Source organism: Nomascus leucogenys, chromosome 18, assembly GCF_006542625.1.
Source record: "Nomascus leucogenys isolate Asia chromosome 18, Asia_NLE_v1, whole genome shotgun sequence".
Classification (NCBI taxonomy): Eukaryota; Metazoa; Chordata; class Mammalia; order Primates; family Hylobatidae; genus Nomascus; species Nomascus leucogenys.
Genome location: NC_044398.1, coordinates 42,515,837 through 42,537,652, shown reverse-complemented (window position 1 = coordinate 42,537,652; position 21,816 = coordinate 42,515,837). Strand labels below are relative to the sequence as shown.

At 42.9% G+C, this 21,816-nt stretch overlaps 1 protein-coding gene across 1 annotated transcript in view; it reads left to right on the top strand.

The window, feature by feature from the left end:
• Positions 1 to 21,816, top strand: part of LOC100582370 (RUN and FYVE domain-containing protein 2-like) — a 124,849-nt gene that overhangs the window by 43,059 nt on the left and 59,974 nt on the right. The window contains exons 9-10 of the mRNA XM_030797763.1: positions 8,259 to 8,423; positions 8,797 to 8,902. Of these exons, the coding sequence (XP_030653623.1) occupies positions 8,259 to 8,423; positions 8,797 to 8,902 (271 nt within the window). The remainder of the gene's footprint in view (positions 1 to 8,258; positions 8,424 to 8,796; positions 8,903 to 21,816) is intronic.

The window sequence follows — 21,816 nt, the reverse complement described above, 5'->3', positions numbered from 1 at the left end:
TGATGGGTTGTTTGTTTTTTTCTTGTAAATTTGTTTGAGTTCATTGTAGATTCTGGATATTAGCCCTTTGTCAGATGAGTAGGTTGCAAAAATTTTCTCCCATTCTGTAGGTTGCCTGTTCACTCTGATGGTAGTTTCTTTTGCTGTGCAGAAGCTCTTTAGTTTAATTAGATCACATTTGTCAATTTTGGCTTTTGTTGCCATTGCTTTTGGTGTTTTAGACATGAAGTCCTTGCCCACGCCTATGTCCTGAATGGTATTGCCTAGGTTTTCTTGTAGGATTTTAATGGTTTTAGGTCTAACATTTAAGTCTTTAATCCATCTTGAATTAATTTTTGTATAAGGTGTAAGGAAGGGATCCAGTTTCAGCTTTCTCCATATGGCTAGCCAGTTTTCCCAGCACCATTTATTAAATAGGGAATCCTTTCCCCATTTCTTGTTTTTGTCAGATTTGTCAAAGATCAGATAGTTGTAGATATGCGGCATCATTTCTGAGGGCTGTGTTCTGTTCCATTGATCTATGTCTGTGTTGTGGTACCAGTACCATGCTGTTTTGGTTACTGTAGGCTTGTAGTATAGTTTGAAGTCAGGTAGCGTGATGCCTCCAGCTTTGTTCTTTTGGCTTAGGATTGACTTGGCGATGCGGGCTCTTTTTTGGTTCCATATGAACTTTAAAGTAGTTTTTTCCAATTCTGTGAAGAAAGTCATTGGTAGCTTGATGGGGATGGCATTGAATCTATAAATTACTTTGGGCAGTATGGCCATTTTCACGATATTGATTCTTCCAACCCATGAGCATGGAATGTTCTTCCATTTGTTTGTATCCTCTTTTATTTCATTGAGCAGTGGTTTGTAGTTCTCCTTGAAGAGGTCCTTCACATCCCTTGTAAGTTGGATTCCTAGGTATTTTATTCTCTTTGAAGCAATTGTGAATGGGAGTTCACTCATGATTTGGCTCTCTGTTTGTCTGTGATTGGTGTACAAGAATGCTTGTGATTTTTATACATTGATTTTGTATCCTGAGACTTTGCTGAAGTTGCTAATCAGCTTAAGGAGATTTTGGGCTGAGACAATGGGATTTTCTAGATATACAATCATGTCATCTGCAAACAGGGACAGTTTGACTTCCTCTTTTCCTAATTGAATACCCTTTATTTCCTTCTCCTGCCTGATTGCTCTGGCCAGAACTTCCAGCACTATGTTGAATAGGAGCGGTGAGAGAGGGCATCCCTGTCTTGTGCCAGTTTTCAGAGGGAATGCTTCCAGTTTTTGCCCATTCAGTATGATATTAGCTGTGGGTTTGTCGTATATAGCTCTTATTATTTTGAGATACGTCCCATCAATACCTAATTTATTGAGAGTTTTTAGCATGAAGGGTTGTTGAATTTTGTCAAAGGCCTTTTCTGCATCTATTGAGATAATCATGTGGTTTTTGTCTTTGGTTCTGTTTATATGCTGGATTACATTTATTGATTTGCGTATGTTGAACCAGCCTTGCATCCCAGGGATGAAGCCCACTTGATCATGGTGTATAAGCTTTTTGAAGTGCTGCTGGATTCGGTTTGCCAGTATTTTATTGAGGATTTTTGCATCAATGTTCATCAAGGATATTGGTCTAAAATTCTCTTTTTTGGTTGTGTCTCTGCCTGGCTTTGGTATCAGAACGATGCTGGCTTCATAAAATGTGTTAGGGAGGATTCCCTCCTTTTCTATCGATTGGAATAGTTTCAGAAGGAATGGTACCAGTTCTTCCTTGTACCTCTGGTAGAATTCAGCTGTGAATCCATCAGGTCCTGGACTCTTTTTGGTTGGTAAGCTATTGATTATTGCCACAATTTCAGAACCTGTTATTGGTCTATTCAGAGATTCGACTTCTTCCTGATTTAGTCTTGGGAGGGTGTATTTGTTGAGGAATTTATCCATCTCTTCTAGATTTTCTAGTTTATTTGCATAGAGGTGTTTGTAGTATTCTCTGATGGTAGAGTGTATTTCTGTGGCATCGGTGGTGATATCCCCTTTTTCATTTTTTATTGCATCTATTTGATTCTTCTCTCTTTTCTTCTTTATTAGTCTTGCTAGCAGTCTATCAATTTTGTTGATCTTCTCAAAAAACCAGCTCCTGGATTCATTAATTTTTTGAAGGGTTTTTTGTGTCTCTATTTCCTTCAGTTCTGCTCTGATTTTAGTTATTTCTAGCCTTCTGCTAGCTTTTGAATGTGTTTGCTCTTGCTTTTCTAGTTCTTTTAATTGTGATGTTAGGGTGTCAATTTTGTATCTTTCCTGCTTTCTCTTGTGGGCATTTAGTGCTATAAATTTCCCTCTACACACTGCTTTGAATGTGTCCCAGAGATTCTGGTATGTTGTGTCTTTGTTCTCGTTGGTTTCAAAGAACATCTTTATTTCTGCCTTCATTTCATTATGTACCCAATAGTCATTCAGGAGCAGGTTGTTCAGTTTCCATGTAGTTGAGCGGTTTTGAGTGAGTTTTTTAATCCTGAGTTCTAGTTTGATTGCACTGTGGTCTGAGAGACAGTTTGTTATAATTTCTGTTCTTTTACATTTGCTGAGGAGAGCTTTACTTCCAACTATGTGGTCAATTTTGGAATAGGTGTGGTGTGGTGCTGAAAAAAATGTATATTCTGTTGACTTGGGGTGGAGAGTTCTGTAGATGTCTATTAGGTCCACTTTGTTTAGAGCTGAGTTCAATTCCTGGATATCCTTGTTAACTTTCTGTCTTGATGATCTGTCTAATGTTGACAGTAGGGTGTTAAAATCTCCCATTATTATTGTGTGGGAGTTTAAGTCCCTTTGTAGGTCACTCAGGACTTGCTTTATGAATCTGGGTGCTCCTGTGTTGGGTGCATATATATTTAGGATAGTTAGCTCTTCTTGTTGAATTGATCCCTTTACCATTATGTAATGGCCTTCTTTGTCTCTTTTGATCTTTGTTGGTTTAAAGTCTATTTTATCAGAGACTAGGATTGCAACCCCTGCCTTTTTTTGTTTTCCAGTTGCTTGATAGATCTTCCTCCATCCCTTTATTTTGAGTCTATGTGTGTCTCTGCACGTGAGATGGGTTTCCTGAATACAGCACACTGATGGGTCCTGACTCCTTATCCAGTTTGCCAGTCTGTGTCTTTTGATTGGAGCATTTAGCCCATTTACATTAAACGTTAATATTGTTATGTGTGAATCTGATCCTGTCATTATGATGTTAGTTGGTTATTTTGCTCGTTAGTTGCTATAGTTTCTTCCTAGCCTCGATGGTCTTTACTATTTGGCGTGTTTTTGCAGTGGCTGGTACCGGTTGTTCCTTTCCATGTTTAGTGCTTCCTTCAGGAGCTCTTTTAGGGCAGGCCTGGTGGTGACAAAATCACTCAGCATTTGCTTGTCTGTAAAGTATTTTATTTCTCCTTCACTTATGAAGCTTAGTTTGGCTGGATAGGAAATTCTGGGTTGAAAATTCTTTTCTTTAAGAATGTTGAATATCGGCCCCCACTCTCTTCTGGCTTGTAGAGTTTCTGCTGAGAGATCAGCTGTTAGTCTGATGGGCTTCCCTTTGTGGGTAACCCGACCTTTCTCTCTGGCTGCCCTTAACATTTTTTCCTTCATTTCAACTTTGGTGAATCTGACAATTATGTGTCTTGGAGTTGCTCTTCTCGAGGAGTATCTTTGTGGCGTTCTCTGTATTTCCTGAATCTGAATGCTGGCCTGCTTTGCTAGATTGGGGAAGTTCTCCTGGATAATATCTTGCAGAGTGTTTTCCAACTTGGTTCCATTCTCCCCATCATTTTCAGGTACACCAATCAGACGTAGGTTTGGTCTTTTCACATAGTCCCAAATTTCTTGGAGGCTTTGTTCATTTCTTTTTATTCTTTTTTCTCTAAACTTCCCTTCTCTCTTCATTTCATTCATTTCATCTTCCATCAGCGATACCCTTTCTTCCAGTTGATCGCATCTGCTACTGAGGCTTCTGCAATCTTCGCGTAGTTCTCGAAACTTGGCTTTCAGCTCCATCAGCTGCTTTAAGCCCTTCTCTCCATTGGTTATTCTAGTTATCCATTCTTCTAATTTTTTTTCAAAGTTTTTAACTTCTTTGCTATTGTTTTGAATTTCCTCCCGTAGCTCAGAGTAGTTTGATCGTCTGAAGCCTTCTTCTCTCAACTCGTCAAAGTCATCCTCCATCCAGCTTTGTTCCGTTGCTGGTGAGGAACTGCGTTCCTTTGGAGGAGGAGAGGTGCTCTGTTTTTTAGAGTTTCCAGTTTTTGTGCTCTGTTTTTTCCCCATCTTTGTGGTTTTATCTACTTTTTGTCTTTGATGATGGTGATGTACAGATGGGTTTTTGGTGTGGATGTCCTTTCTGTTTGTTAGTTTTCCTTCTACCAGACAGGCCCCTCAGCTGCAGGTCTGTTGGAGTTTACTAGAGGTCCACTCCAGACCCTGTTTGGCTGGGTGTCAGCAGCGGTGGCTGCAGAACAGCGGATTTTTGTGAGACCACAAATTCAGCTGTCTGATCATTCCTCTGGAAGTTTTGTCTCAGAGGAGTACCCGGCCGAGTGAGGTGTCAGTCTGTCCCTACTGGGGGGGTGCCTCCCAGTTAGGCTGCTCAGGGGTGAGGGACCCACTTTAGGAGGCAGTCTGTCCGTTCTCAGATCTCCAGCTGTGTGCTGGGAGAACCACTACTCTCTTCAAAGCTGTCAGTCCGACAGGGACATTTAAGTCTCTGGAATTTCCTGCTGACTTTTTGTTTGTCTGTGCCCTGCCCCCAGAGGTGGAGCCTACAGAGGCAGACAGGCCTCCTTGAGCTGTGGTGGGCTCCATCCAGTTCGAGCTTCCTGGCTGCTTTGTTTACCTAAGCAAGCCTGGGCAATGGCGGGCGCCCTTCTCCAGCCTCGCTGCCGCCTTGCAGCTTGATCTCAGACTGCTGTGCTAGCAATCAGCGAGACTCCGTGGGCATAGGACCCTCCGAGCCAGATGCGGGACACAATCTCCTAGTGTGCCGTTTTCCAGTCCCTTTGGGAAAGCGCAGTATGAGGGTGGGACTGACCCGATTATCCAGGTGCCCTCTGTTACCCCTTTCTTTGACTAGGAAAGGGAACTCCCTGACCCCTTGCGCTTCCCGAGTGAGGCAGTGCCTCGCCCTGCTTTGGCTCGCGCACAGTGCGCTTCACCGACTGTCCTGCACCCACTGTTTGGCACTCCCTAGTGAGATGAAACCGGTACCTCAAGCAGAAATGCAGAAATCACCAGTCTTCTGTGTCGCTCGGGCTGGGACCTGGAGACCGGAGCTGTTCCTATTCGGCCATCTTGGCTCCTTATTAAAACAATTGATTGAGTATATGTGATACCTAGCTAATGAATATTTGTCTTAGAAGTATGAAGTTTAAATTACCCAGAACTGTTTTAGAATCCCTTAGCTTATATTCACAGAAAATGATTGCCTATGACAGCATTCTTAAGTAAGCTGCCATGTACCAGTTCTCATTTAGGAGAAATTTGTTAGTATTGCTTTATAAAAATAATATCAGCTCAAGACCACTGAATACAGAGAAACTCATTTTCATTTATCTAACTGTATGTCTTGTAATGTGCCTTTGTTCAAATAATAGAGTCCCCAATTCTAGAATGACTTTATTTTCTTTTTTGTTTGTTTTTGTTTCTTTTGTTGTTGTTGTTGTTTTTTGAGACACAGTCTCTCTCTTACCAGGCTGCGGTACAGTGGCGTGATCTTGGCTCACTGCAACCTCTGCCTCCCAGATTCCAGCGATTCTCCTGCCTCAGCCTCCCAAGTAACTGAGATTACGGGCATGCACCATCATACCTGGTTGATTTTTGTATTTTTTAGTAGAGATCGGGTTTCACCATCTTGGTCAGGCTGGTCTCGAAATCCTGACTTAAAGTGATCCCCCCCCAATCTCAGCCTCCCAAAGTGCTGGGATTACAGGCATGAGCAACCACACCTGGCCTTTATTTTCTTATTATAATCCCAGATAGGCAGTTAAATGGAAATAAGAGATAATGAGCTATTTCTGTTTACAAATAGGCCTTGATTTTTTTTTAACTTTCTAACTAAACTAATTTATTTTGAAGCACATTATATTTACATTTTCATCCACGTTTAGAATTAAAAACTTTGACCGGCTATACTTGCATGCAAAAAAGGTCCAGGAAAAAAATTTCCAAAACAAAAAGATGGGAAGTAAGATCCTAAATCAACCTATTTATTTTAAATGTCTCTAAGAACCTGGAGACACCCTTACGTAACTGAAGAGTCACAAGTCTCAAGTGGGCTTCATCCCTGGGATGCAAGGCTGGTTCAACATACGCAAATCAATAAATGTAATCCAGCATATAAACAGAACCAAAGACAAAAACCACATGATTATCTCAATAGATGCAGAAAAGGCCTTTGACAAAATTCAACAACCCTTCATGCTAAAAACTCTCAATAAATTAGGTATTGATGGGACGTATCTCAAAATAATAAGAGCTACCTATGACAAACCCACAGCCAATATCATACTGAATGGGCAAAAATTGGAAGCATTCCCTTTGAAAACTGGCACAAGACAGGGATGCCCTCTCACACAAGTCTCATACTCATGTGTCAGTAGCCGAAACCCCACTTTGTCCCTTCTGTGGTCATCTGTCCTCTTGATGTGGGGTTAGATGAAGCCTGGACTACTGGGGGATAAGCCATTTACAGATAATGGGGCTTACTTTGTCAAAGTTGTGATGCAGAACACACAAAATCCTGGCTCCTGGTGAGACTTAAGTGATGTGCCAGTGGCTAATGCTTAACAACTCACTTTATAACCTGTAAATATTAATTTTAGGACACTCACTTGTATATTTTAGACAGGGAATATTTTAGAATCTTTTTTTCCTAATTCAGGCCTTATGAGATAACAAGTGCTTGAGAATAGTGTTTTAAATTACCAGCACCCCTTCTATTCAAGTGCTACATGCAGAAAGAGAAGATGAATCATTCCCAGCATTGCAATGCATTGTTCTCCAATAGCAGCAAAGTTTCCAGGCTAGCTCACAGGGGCTAGCCTAGTGGAAATATTAACAAATTGCTGAGTAACTCTTGTATATGGATGCAGTTTCATCCCCTGAGACCATGCACAATGCCTGGGAGCATAGAGATGCTCAGACCATTGCCCTCTGAGGCCTTGTTTTGAATGAGAGGAAACAAGCAGCTTCCACAGTGGGCTGGATTATCTTTGTTCTTGGCCTAAGCTATAGATTATAAGTGCCCAGCCTTCCTATTTCTCCTGGTACCTGTGCAGGCTGATGGCTCACAGCAGGTGGGGCACACACTCAGTGGCCTTGTCAGTCTGTTCCATAAGATAAAGGGTAATGTTTGAGTTCCTAAATAATTCATAATAAACAGGGTATATTTTAACATCCTTTTTGACTGTCTCTTTTCCAACAAAAGACATTTTCTCATCTATTGTTTAAATTAAAATTCCACAGGCTCTGCTTTGACCTGAAGTATTTTTATCTATCCTGAGTCTCAGGACACTGTTGATGGAATTAAGGTATAATGTGTTAAAGCCTGTGTGGCTTTCTCTTGTTTACTTTGGGGGAAAGGATGCCAGGAACATATACAGTGTCTCAGTGCTAATACTCCATGATGGATTAACTCAAAGCATCGGGAGATGACTCATATTATCTTAACATGCTTTCCTTTATTGAAGGTGGAGGCTGGGTGGTGGTAGAATGTGATTCTACAGAAATGGCCCATATCTTCAGAATGTTCTCCTGACACTTCTGATTTTGGGGCAAATGTGCTCAGTTTTTCTTCTCATTCTATCTTTGAGTTCTGGTACCCAGCAGGATTCTCACATGTGTTTATGTTGAAATTAATTAAACCAATGCAAAAGTTTTTACCCTGAGATGTTGCTAATTCAGGAGCCTATTCTCCTTACAGTTTTTTCCTCCTATATAACCTATATCTTATTAAATGTCTTTTCTTCTTCTAGATTGTTTTCAATAGTAGCTCAATTTTAGCTTTGTTCAGTCTCCAAATTAGAAAAACGCTGAGATTAGCCAAATATTTGAACATTGTAAGGTATTAATCAGTTTAATTGGAAAAAAAGGTATAGGAACACTTCCTGCAGTTCCAGAAGAGTGAGCTGTCCTGGCTGAGGGTTATTTCATAAGAGCCTACATATGTGGACACTAATGGTGAGTCATCACCAGAGGAAGATGAAAAATCTGGACTCTGTATTTGTGTTGATGCCACATTTCAGGGCAAAGGTTTTGCATCCAGACCATGCACTCCAGCATCCTAAGTCCATGGCTGCTGTGGCAGTGGCTCTTTTCACACCAAAAATGGAGGGAGAAAACCAGCTAACTCCTGGGCTCTCTGACTGCAGTCAGGCCAAGGACCAGGGAACCTGCATCTGTTCACTAGGGTGAGGATTTAAAGCATCTTCTGGGTTTTCAGATCCTACCAAGAAAAGCTTGAGGCAGACCTTGAGTCTCTGTGAACCCCATCCTGTATTTAAATGACTGGGCTCCTCAGAGATCTACAAACTTCTAGTTCTTTTTGGGGTGGTGGTGACTCTTGACATTTATTGTCCAGGTCAGGTCTGCACACTTAGGATGCCTCTAGCCTATGGAGATGGAGTACACATCATACATGTTGACTGTACATGCTACACCACTTCTCAAGACTCAACCTCTATCAAAGGGCATTTGGGTACGGCCCAAGATGGGAGTAACCTCTCTTTTCAGCTGTGTCAAATTCTTGCACCATGTTCTTTTGTTTTTTCCTCATAATACAAGGCCAAGCACATCTGCAAAAAAGACATTACTGGAGGAGGTGCAAAGTGCTGGAAACCAAGTCTCCAGTCCTGGGAAAAGCAGTGGTGTGGAAGAGCAACGGAAAGAGGTAGGGAGCTTCATCCCAATACCTACAGAACACAAATTCTCCTGGTCCTTTTCTCTGTATTTTATTTATACATTTTTTTCCTCATATTGGTTTTCTATAGAAGCACAGCATGCTCAGTTTTAAGAATTTTGGTTATTCTCAAATTTAAGTTGCACTTTTTCACTGGCCACATGAAATCTGACTTTCTGGGTCACTGGGTCTGTCTCTAGGTAAGAATGGGGGTTTTATTGGGTTTAGAGGTGAGCAAAACTACCCATGTGCCAAAAAATCAATGTCATAGCATTATTATGTTAAGGTGAAAAGGTGTAGATTTAGTAATATTGTTGGGGAAACCAGCCCCACACCATGCGGCGGGTACCCTGAGTCCAGTGGAGACAAAGGAATTAGAGACAGAATAAGCATTTAAAAGGTGGATCCAGGGGACCAGAGCATCGAAGGCTTGCTCACCTCCCAGAGCTCTCGGGCTCCACCCAATTTATTGGTTTACATGATCTTTGTTCTTAGGGCAGATGGGAGGGGTAGGAAGGGATGAGGAAAAGGATTAATCAGTGGAGAACTCGTGAGTCATTCAATAAGATGTATAGCAGTGGCAGTTTCTGTGAATTTCCTTGAGCAAAGGTGTGTGTGTAAACTACTTAAGATCTTTAACTTATTGGGACTGAAACGGGTGGGAGCGGGTTTCAGGAAGAGCCAAGATGTTTGATTATACTCGACTGCTTCAAGGGAGTGTTATCTCCCTGAGCAACCTGTGGAATGCCGCTGAGTGTTTATGCTCTCACGGCATAAAGACATGAAGGCAATAAGGAGACTTTTCTCCTCAGAGGCTGCCCATGGCTCCCCATGGGTGTCTTACACAGGGGAGAGCAACTCATCTGGGACCCCAGAAACTCTTTCCCACAAGTATTCCACAGATGAGTTAAAGCCAAGCCTTTGGATTTCAGACTCAATTATTGTATCCAAGGATGAGTATCACACATGAAGGTTTGCATGTGAAATAATTCATGTTATTATTCATTTAAATATTGTTAATCCCACTTCAGCATACCTAGGTGAGGGAGTTGTTTTTAATTAATTAATATTTCTGCTGGAGTTGAGAAGGATCATGTGAACTTTTGGAACAAATATTGCTTCTTGCATTCCTAATTGCTTATGAACGTCAGCCTGCCTGCCCTTCCCTGCACATAACAGCTAGGTCTGTGCATAGTTTTTGTTTCATCATGTATGTTAAGATTTTCTTAGAGTGCACTCTGTTAATATCTCCATACCACCAAGAAAAATTTTCCTGGTCATGAGAAAAATTTTCAGAGTACAAGAAAGCCATTGCTGTATTAAAGATGTGGAATGGCTAGAATATTCTGAATATCATTCTATAAATGCTTAAAAGGAGATTTGTAACTAACTTCTAATGAAACACATATCTAGAAGTCAAATATTTATAGCGATTTCCACTTTGTATAGGGTTTTATATTTTATTTCTACCACCTTTTAACACAATAAAGATAAAGCTTTTTTTTGTTAAAGAGAATCCAAAAATTTTGAGAGGCTTTAGAAATATAATTTCAAATAAATATTTTAGGAAGGAGATTATGACATATAGTTGAAGTTGTGGATTTTTGATTATGTTAAGTACATTTATTAAGCATTTATTATATATCACCTATGCTAGTCACTAAAAAATCATCAGTCAACAACACCAAAAGCACTGTATTCAATAAAATTAAAATTGTGAATATGTGGGGATAGCAGGCTGATTTTACTGCAAGTGTATATACAACCACTACATGTGGCTGAGGCACGCACAGGACTGTTCTATCTTTCACTTGGCTTAAGCACAGGGCTCAGAACCTACTAGATTTTTAAGGGCATACAACATTCTTTGGGACCTGAAAAAAAATATTTATAGGCTCCAAAAATTGGGGAGCAGGAAACCTCTGCATAATAAAACTAAGAAACACTTAAAACATTGTAAAATGAATATCAGTTGTAATAACTGTTAAGCTTGGGAAGCACAATGAGTTTATTATATTTAGAAACAACTTACAGGCTTTCTTATATCTCAAGAGTTCTCAAGTATACACAATGATTGCTGAGCAAGCATAAGTAATTTCTAAGTAAAATGAGATTTTCAGAGCCCCCCAAGTTCTAAAACTCCTTGAAAGCATTCTACAAGAAAACATTACGTAAGGCTGAAATCAGGTGTTGGCCTGCTGGGCTCTTATCAGAAGACTCTGGAAAGAAACTTCTTCCAAGCACATTTATGCTGTTAGCAGAATCCATTGCCTTTCTTGCATTTATAGAACTGAGGTAACCATTCCTTACTGGCTGTCAGCTGCAGGACAGGGGACACCTTTAGTTCCTAGAGGTTTTTATGAGGACTCTGCATGTGTCCCTACATCTTCAAGCCAGCAAACATGAGTTGAATCCTTCTCATACTCAGAATTTCTCTGACTTCCCCTTCTGCTGCATGTCTCTTATTTTCTGTTCTGCCACATCTTCCACTGGCTTTCTACCTTCCATTTCTGCTTTTGAAGGCTCATGTGATTACATTGGGTCTGCCCAGATAATGCAGGACAAAATCCTTATTTTAAAGTCAGCTGACCAGTAACCTTAATTCAATCTGCAAAGTCCCTTTACAGCAGAATCTACATTAGTGTTTCATTGAATTACCTGGGGATAGGGAACTGGGGGTTTCTTGAGAATTCTGCCTACCCCAGAAGGTATTCTGGGTTTTTCTCTTTTATATAGAGTGTTGTTTCTTTCTCATATTTTTAAATTCCTCCTCTTAGGTCCTTAATCATTGAAAATACTTATAATCTTTATTTGCATTTTTATTTTGTAAGACCCTTGGAGGGCAGTCTAAATGTTTGTATCTGTTAATTTGTGATCATAGGGATTGCTTCCTTTCATGTTTCCTTATGTTTGATTATAAATTTATGTTTCAGCCTGTGTTGAGGTTTTGTGTTTACTCCACCATCTGACTCCTTATGTTAATTTAATGTTTGGGATTAATCAAACCAGGCACATAGTGTAAATTCAAACCCAAAATCTATTTGAATGCAAGCCTGTTTACATTATTATAGCACATTCTTCACCTCCTCTCCAGAGCATAGAGCAAATTGGACAAGCTTTATTATTGTCTCCCAATGCCGTGGTTTTGGGTTTTGTGATTTCTGTGCATGTGTGTTTTTTTTGTTTTGTTTTGTTTTTTCTTATTAATTTTTTTTGCACACAAAACAATAAACATTTTCTAAAAGTACATACAAACAAAAAGATGCGTATCAAACATATTAGGAAGGTTGCACATGGGAAGACAGGGAATAGAAATGGGGAGTGGGAATTAAAATAAATGAGAGAGGGACTTTATATGGATCAGTGATAATAACTCAATCCTCTATTTGACAAAGAAGAAGGAGAAGGAAGAGGAAGAAAAAGAAAGTGGGATAAAGGATCGGAAAGGGAGGAAAATAGAAAAAATTAGAGTATGACTCCAGGGTAGACCTGTTTTGTTGTCACTGGGTTGGTTGGTTGGTTTGTCTGTTGTATTTTTCATATGTTTCGCCATGTTGGCCAGACTGGTCTCGCACTCCTAGCCTGAAGTGATCAACCTGCCTCGGCCCCCCAGAGTGCTGGACCACAGGCATGAGCCACCACGTCCAGTCCCCACATTGCTTCTGGCCTCCATGGTAGACCTCCTAGACGGGGTGGTCGGACAGAGGTGCTCCCCACATCCCAGACGGGGCGGCTGGGCAGAGGCGCTCCTCACTTCCCAGACGGGGCGGCCGGGCAGAGACGCTCCTCACTTCTACCCAGATGGGGTGGCCAGGCAGAGGTGCTCCTCATTTCTTCCCAGACGGGGCAGCCGGGCAGACGCGCTGCTCATTTCTTCCCAGATGGGGCGGCCGGGCAGAGACGCTCCTCACTTCTTCCCAGGCGGGGCGGCCGGGCAGAAGCGCTCCTAACTTCTTCCCAGACGGGGCGGCCGGGCAGAGGCGCTCCTCACTTCCCAGACGATGGGCAGCCGGGCAGAGGCGCTCCTCACTTCCCAGACGATGGGCGGCCGGGCAGAGGGGCTCCTCACTTCCCAGATGGGGTGGCCAGGCAGAGGCACTCCTCACTTCCCAGACGATGGGTGGCCGGGCAGAGGCGCTCCTCACTTCCCAGACGATGTGTGGCCGGGCCGAGGGGCTCCTCACTTCCCAGACGGGGCGGCCGGGCCGAGGCGCTCCTCACTTCTTCCCGGACGGGGCGGCCGGGCAGAGGCGCTCCTCACTTCTTCCCGGACGGGGCGGCCGGGCAGAGGCGCTCCTCACTTCTTCCCGGACGGGGCGCCCGGGCAGAGGCGCTCCTCACTTCTTCCCGGACGGGGCGCCCGGGCAGAGGCGCTCCTCACTTCTTCCCGGACGGGGCGCCCGGGCAGAGGCGCTCCTCACTTCTTCCCGGACGGGGCGCCCGGGCAGAGGCGCTCCTCACTTCTTCCCGGACGGGGCGCCCGGGCAGAGGCGCTCCTCACTTCTTCCCGGACAGGGCGGCCGGGCAGAGGCGCTCCTCACTTTCCAGATGGGGTGGCCGGGCAGAGGCGCTCCTCACTACTTCCCAGACGGGGCGGCCGGGCAGAGGCGCTCCTCACTTCCCAGATGGGGCGGCCGGGCAGAGGCGCTCCTCACTTCCCAGACGATTGGTGGCCAGGCAGAGGCGCTCCTCACTTCCCAGACGACGGGTGGTCGGGCAGAGGCGCTCCTCACCTCCCAGACGATGGGTGGCCGGGCAGAGGTGCTCCCCACTTCCCAGACGGGGCGGCCGGGCAGAGGGGCGGGCGAGCAGAGACGCTCCCCACCTCCCAGACGGGGCGGCGTCCGGGCAGGGGCTGCAATCCCAGCACCCTGGGAGGCCAAGGCAGGCAGCTGGGAGGCGGAGGCTGCAGCAAGCCAAGACCACGCCACCGCACTCCAGCCCAGGCAACACCGAGCACCGAGTGAGTGAGACTCCGTCCGCAGTCCCAGCACCTCGGGAGGCCGAGGCGGGCAGAGCACTCGGGGTCAGGAGCTGGAGACCAGCGTGGCCAACATGGTAGAACCACGCCTGCAGCCAAAGGAGAAAAAGCAGGCAGCGGTGGTGGCGGGCGCTGGCAATTCCAGGCAGCGCGCGTGGCGGCGCAGCAGCGAGTCGAGTAGATTGGAGCCTGGGCCACAGAGGGAAAGGAAAGAAAGAAAGAAAGGAAAAAGAAAGGAAGGAAGGAAGGAAGGAAGGAAGGAAGGAAGGAAGGAAGGAAGGGCGGGCATGTGTGTTTTTTTGTTTGTTTTTGTCATTAAATGTTCTACCCTTCTGCTGAAAGTGTACTCCTTTGAAAGTCTCAGCCATATGAACAGGATCTCATCAGTTTCAACCTTCCATTCATTAGAAGCCTGAAGTCTTTGTATTTGGAACAGTCAAACCAAAGTTCATGCATTATTGAGACAGTATAACTTCTCTAAGGCAGCCTCTTTGAGCTTTAAGTTTTAAGGTATCCATTTTATTTCTGACCCCTAAAGATTTTTCTTAGTTTCTTAGGGACTCGGGTATTCATTTTAGGTAATTTTAATTTGGATAGTTTTTAGGTTGTCTAGTTTTTCTTATTACCAGAAACAGAAATTCTTTCAGTGATTTATTTTTTCAAACCAATTTTTAGTGACCTCTACAACTACAGCTCCACTCAGGTCAGGAATGACTTTCACGTTGCCAAGTCAGTAAATATTTTGACTTCATCTTAGGCAAGATTTCATCAGAAACGTTTTCATTGAGACATTCCTATTAGAAACACTTTTTACTTTAATATTTTAATATTTTTGCTTTTGTTACAGTGTGCTTAGCTTGGCTTTCCTATTCTTTTTTCTTTTACTTCACTTTTATATTTTAGGACTGCATGTGCAGGTCTGTTATATAGGTAAATTAGTGTCATGGTAGTTTGTTATACAGATTATTTTATCCCCCTGGTATTAAGCCTATTACTTATTCATTTTTTTTTCTGATCCTCTCTCTCATCCCACCCCACCCTCCGCCTTCTGATAGGTTCAAGTGTTTGTTACTCCCCTCTAAGGGTCTATGTATTAATGTTTAGCTCCCACTTATATGTGAGAATATGTGGTATTTGGTTTTCAGTTTCTGCATTGGTTTGTTAAGTATAACAGTCTCCAGCTCCATCCCTGTTTCTGCAAAGGACATAATTTCATTCTTTTTATGGCTACATAGTATTCCATGGTCTTACTATTCTGACAATTTTTAGTTTTCCTGTAGCTTTGTTGTATCCTAAATTGTATAAAAATTCCTTGGGCATTTGCCTTTCTCACTCCACAATTTTTACCAGATTTTAGTACTTAAAATATTTTTTCTCCAATATGACAACAGCTACTGAAGTGATCTCCCTGACTCTACTCCTCTGTTGTCTTTCATGGCATTGTCCACACTGCAAAGTGATTTTCTTTTTGAGGTAAAGTTTCACTCTTTTTTTTTTTTCTCGAGATGGAGATTCGCTCTTGTTGCCCATGCTGGAGTGCAATGGTGCAATCTCGGCTCACTGCAACCTCCACCTCCTGGGTTCAAGTGATTCTCCTGCCTCAGCCTCCCGAGTGGCTGTGATTACAGCCATGCACCACCACGCCCAGCTAATTTTGTATTTTTACTAGAGATGGGGTTTCTCCATGTTGGTCAGGCTGGTCTCAAACTCCCAACTTCAGGCGATCTGCCTGCCTCTCCCTCCCAAAGTGCTGGGATTACAGGTGTGAGCCACTACACCCAGCAAGGTGGAGTTTCACTCTTGTAACCCAGGCTGGAGTGTGATGGCACAATCTCAGCTCATTGCAACCTCTGGCTCCTGTGTTTAAGTGATTTTCCTGCCTCTGCCTCCTGAGTAGCTGGGATTACAGGTGCACACCACCATGCCCAGCTAATTTTTATATTTTCAGGAGAGACAGGGTTTCACCATGTTGGCCAGTGTGGTCTTTAATTCGTGACCTCAGGTGATCCACCTGCCACAGCCTCCCAAAGTGCTGGGATTACAGGCATGAGCCTCCATGCCTGGCCCAAAGTGATCTTACTGATACAAGAGCTATGTAGAAACAAATTATTTAGGCAGATAATGAGGGATAAAGAGTCCTTGACAGAGCTTCCCTTCTAACAAAAAGCAGCTCAGAAAATTATTTCTTTTTTCTAAGAAAGAGCAGCCTGAAAAATTGAGCTGCAGACATAGATAAGCAAGCTGGAAGCTTGCATGGGGGAATGCTGGCAGCTATGCCAAGAGAAAAATGCTACCTGGGGGCCACGCATATTCAACATGGAGGCTCCATCTTCCCTTTTGTTACCATGTTTATAGGAACATAGGAATGGGCAACATGTCACAGCTCAGGCAGATAACCTGCCTGCATAATAAGAGATTAAAATGGGGCTACCAGAGATTCACCTTCTATGCAAATGGCACACCTGGTCTAACCAGTTTTTCATGTCCTATTCAAATCAGACACTGCCTCCTTACCAGTTGATCTTTAAAACTCACTGTATTTTGCCATGGACTGGCAACCCATTTTTCCAGGACAACTCTTTGCAGCAGAGAGCTATTCTCTTTCTTTTGCCTTACACTCTGAACCTCACTCTTTGTGTTTCTGCATCCTAGTTTTCCATGGCCATAAGATAAGGAACAATGGGTGTTACTCTAGATGAAGCTGTTTCATTGTGGGGGCTCATCCAAGATCCAAGGGAGATTCATCAGAAGGGTAAGTATAGGAGTGGAACCCAAATCTCTACTTTTATTTTGAGACCTTCTCTCCTCAATTTTAAATTGTAAAATCAAACTTAAAACTGGGTATCTGATGGCCAGTTAAAAGACTGGGTATCTGATGGCCAGTTAAGAGATGGCCAGTTATGCTCGCCACCATTCTCAAGATGCAGGTGAGGTGACAGGCTTGCTGGGGAATGCTGAGCAAATCCCACAGTGCCTTCAGGATGCTGGGAATATTGGCTCTGTTTTGAACTGGTTGACTTTCACAAAGAGCCTAGCCATCATGTGGGACTGGAAGAGATCCAGAAGCAGTTCCTGGCCAAGGCTACACCCCAGTGTTACCTGAAGGCTTCTGGACATACTCTTCCAGCCTCTTACTGCTCATTAGGCATCAGCAACACAATCTCCAAGTTTTTTCCATTAAATTTTTTTCTTTCCTCTCCATGACCACCGTGTCTCCTGTTCCCTCTTTATATGCAATGCTGCAGGAATTTTTACAGTTAAAAAAAATAATCCTGTCAGCCAAGATCAGCAAATGCCACCGTAAAACTGGGAATATAGCTTAAGGGATTGCCATTTTTGTGATTTTTCTAGGAACAGGGGTTCTCCCCTCCCCCACCCAGTGAAAGTCTTTATCTCTATCCTTTGTCTGGAAAGTACACGGTATTTCAAGACCTACAGTGCCACCTAGCGGAATAGGAATCCTCTCCAAGAGGTACCTTGTCAGGCCTTTGCTGGAACACTGTATTTTCCCAATCATATTCCCTTTTTGCACCCCTCAACTATAAACCAAACTTTATGCCCTATCCATGAACAGGAAAACTCAACAACAAGGAGGAAAATGTCTCCCAAAACCAAATTTTGTGTCAATAATTTCTGTTCAGCAGAAAACTGCCATTCGGTCACTACATTTTTTAAGGCACCTATTCTACCTCCCGTTAGAATAATACTTAAATAATAAAGAGATTTTATGTAGTAAGGATGTTAACCAGAACTGCTGCCTAAGAATATATATTTTAATCTGGAGTATAATAACAGAATATAGAGCGTAACCCAGTACTCTCGCTCCATTAAGGGGCCTTGCCCACATACAACTGTTACATAGTCTGTCCTGGGAGCCATCTATTGGGAAGCCACACAGATCACAGAAGTCTAGAAGGTCGAAGGGAAATCGCCAGCAGAGGACTAAAGTTGCATTGGTAAGTGTGACTAATCCCATTGCTTAGCTCCCCCGGATCCATGCCTGAGGGTGATGTCTGCATCCACCTTTAATGGATGCTGGGGCTTAGGGAACCGAGGAAGGAAACAGTTGAAAGGATATCCCAATTGTCACCTCCTTCACCCTGGGTCATTCCAAAAGAAAGGAAGGACACTAGGCTGGGTGCAGTGGCTCACACCTGTAATCCCAACACTTTGGGAAGCCAAGGCAGGCGGATCATGAGGTCAGGAGATCTAGACCATCCTGGCTAACACGGTGAAACCCTATCTCTACTAAAGATACAAAAAATTAGCTGGGCGTGGTGGCAGGGGCCTGTAGTCCCAGCTACTTGGGAGGCTGAGGCAGGAGAATGGTGTGAACCTTAGAGGTGGAGCTTGTAGTGAGCTGAGATGTGCCCCTGCACTCCAGCCTGGGCAACAGAGTGAGACTCCATCAAAAAAAAAAGAAAAAAGAAAGGAAGGAGACTTTTTCTCACTTCTCTTTTTAGATGGGCAACAGACCATCTCTGGCCTGTACTCCTCTGGAGTGCGTTCTGAAGCACTGGGACTCCTATGACCCTAGGACTTTGAAAAAAAAGTGGCTAATTTTCTTTTGCATGAGAACGTGGCCTTGTTATTATCTTGAACTAACCTGGCTTTGGAGGGAAGCCTTGATTTTAATACTATCCAAAAATTAGATCTTTTCTGTAGATGAGAGAGCAAATGATTCAAGGTTTTCTATGTACAGGTTTTCTTTGCCCTGTGAGGCAACCTAGACCTTTGCAAGCATTGCACAATTGACCCAGCTCTTTTAGCAGTCATATCAGGCAGTCACAAAGGGAATAATTATCCAAAACTAGAAAGGCAACTTCTAGGAGAACCATCTGAGGGAGCAATCTTGTGTCCTAGCCCTTCCTGTACCCCTTATTGAGGTCCCCCTCTAACCACACCATAGGCTCTTCCACTTCCACCATCTCCAAAACTTCCCACTCCTCCAGCTTTGCTCTTACTCATATAGGAAATGCCCAATGAAGGTGATGCCACTAGGGTTCAAGTTCCCTTCTCATTTCAGGACCTTAGGCAAATAAAGGGAGACTTAGGCTGATTTTCTAATGACCCTGATAGCTATACAGAAGCCTTCCAAAATTTATCTCAGGTGTTTGACCTCTCATGGAGGGATGTTATGCTGCTCCTAAGCCAAGCTCTAACTGCTGCTGAAAAACAGGCAGCTCTGCCAGCATCAGAGGAATTCAAAGATGAGCAATATGTCTCTTCTAGTAGGCCAAAAAGCAAAAGAGAAAATAGGTAAGGACAAAAAAAGGGAAAACACCATTCCCAATAGAAAGAGAGGAAATACCTTTTGACAACACTGATTAGAACCGCAGTGACTCCACAGATGAATAGAAAACACTTTTTAATGTGCTTATTGGAAGGCCTATGAAGAATTAGTGCCAACCCTCTTAGTTACTCTGAAATGTCCATGACAGACAAAAACTCAGATGAGAATCCCACAACCTTTATGGCAAGGCTGAGAGAAGCACTAATAAAACACACCACCATATCATCTGAATCAGTTGAGGGTCACCTAATTTTAAAAGACATGTTTATTACACAGGAAGCTCCTGATATTAGAAGGAAACTGCAGACACAGGCTATAGGACCAGATACCACCTTGGAAAACCTCTTGAGGGTGGCCATCTTGGTATTTTGTAATAGGAACCAGGAGGAGGCCCAAGAGAAAGAAAGGAAACACAGAGAAGGACAGGGGCTGTAGTAGCTGCTTTACACGCTTGCAAGATCCAGGATCCCTGAGGTGCATCTGCTAGTTGCTACCAACATGGCAAGTCAGGGCACTTTAAGAAGGATTGCCCAGGGAGCAAGAAGAAGCCATCTTGACCTTGTACAGCACATGGCAGTGACCACTAGAAATCAAACTGCCCCCAGAGATGGAGGTCACCATGTCCAAAACTGCTTTCACCAATGGTCCAACAGGACTGATGGGTTCCTGGGATCAGACCCCCAGCTCCAGTGGCTCAAATTTCCATTATTTCTCAGGAACCCTGGTGATTCTGGAAATAGAAGGAAGGAGGGTGGACTTCTTTCTGGACAGTGGAGCCAGTCTTTTACTTCTCTCTAATACAGGCCTCCCCTCTTTCTGTAGCATGACCATGATGGGCATCTCAGGAAAGAGTCTAACCTGATATTTTTCTCAACCCCTTAGTTGTAGTTTTGGGGGGATCTGTTATTTACACATATCTTCTTAATCATGCCTAAAATCCAACTCCTTTATTAGGTAGAGATATTTTAGCTCACATGGGGTCAGCATTCTTATAGCCCCAGGACAAACTCTTTGTTGCCCCCTGGCGGAAGCTAATATTAATTCAGAAGTGTGGGCATTTCATGAAAGAATAGGTCAAGTTATAAGCACTAGGCCAGTCCAGATCCACCTTATGGATCCCAGTTTTTTGGAGGGTTTAGATAGGACAATATTCCCTAAAGCCAGATGCTAGGAAAGGGTTAGAAGCCATTATTAATAACCTGAAAATGCAGGGCCTCCTCAAACCCTGTAACAGTCCTGCAACACAACTGTCCCAAGGAACACACCTTCTTTGGGTCACTCTTCTTTCCAAGGTTTTACTGTGGCTTTACCCTTCAAAGTTAGGTCTGAACTCTTTTGAAGTGCTGTATGGATGGTCTTTTCTTGCAGATGATTTTATTTTAGGGCAAGAGACCTCTTAGTTGGTTTAGCATATAACCCCCTAGCTCACTTTCAACAAGAATTAACACACCTTAGACAGAAAAACCCACCTGCATAATAAAAGATTAGGGTGGGAGCTACCAAAGATTTGTGTCCTATGCAAATGACACACCTGGTCTAACCAGTTTTTTATACCCTATATAAGTCAGACATCACCCCCTCACCATCTTATCTATAAAACCCCCTGCATTTCACCACAGACCACCAATGTCTCCATACTCCTGTCTGCAGCAGAGAGCTATTCTCTTTTTTTTGCCTATTAAACTTCTGCTCTCAACCTCACTTTTTGTGTGTCCATGTCCTTGTTTTCCATAGCTGTGAGACAACGAACCTCGTGTTTATTTATTTATTTTTTTTTATTATACTTTAAGTTTTAGGGTACATGTGCACAACGTGCAGGTTAGTTACATATGTATACATGTGCCACGTTGGTGTGCTGCACCCATTAACTCATCATTTAGCATTAGGTATATCTCCTAGTGCTATCCCTCCCCCCACAAACAATAGCATGAGAGATCTGTGCCTTAAGGACATGCTCCTGCTGCAGATAGCTAGCCAAACCCATCTCTTTATTTTGGCCCATCCCTTTGTTTCCCATAAGGAATACTTTTCGTTAATCTATAATCTATAGAAACAATGCTTATCACTGGCTTGCTGTTAATAAATATGTGGGTAAATCTCTGATTGAGGCTCTCAGCTCTGAAGGCTGTGAGACCCCTGATTTCCCACTCCACACCTCTGTATTTCTGTGTCTGTGTCTTTAATTCCTCTAGTGCCACTGGGTTAGGGTCTCCCCGAACGAGGTGGTCTTGGCAACTTTTCATGATAACATTAATATGTGTATGATTTTATAATCTCTATTTCCTTCACTTTAAGTTTCATGAATGCAAGAATGACATCTATTTAGTTTTTTTTGTAGTATCATTTCATCTATTATTTTATCTTGGCATAAAAGGCACATATGATTTATAGAATACTGTAAAATAAAGTAAATTTTGAAAAATTTTACTGATGTAGTCAATTAAATGATGTTAAAATATTTAAAGGAATTTTATAATGGAATAGAAAAATGTGCATGTTAAAAATAAAAAGAATTGAAAATTCTGTATTTGGTATATAGGCAATTATATAGAAGAAAACAAAAGCACAAACTATTCACTAAAAAGCTTGAAAAATACTTTATCACTTTTTCATTTATGAAGCTTAATTTTG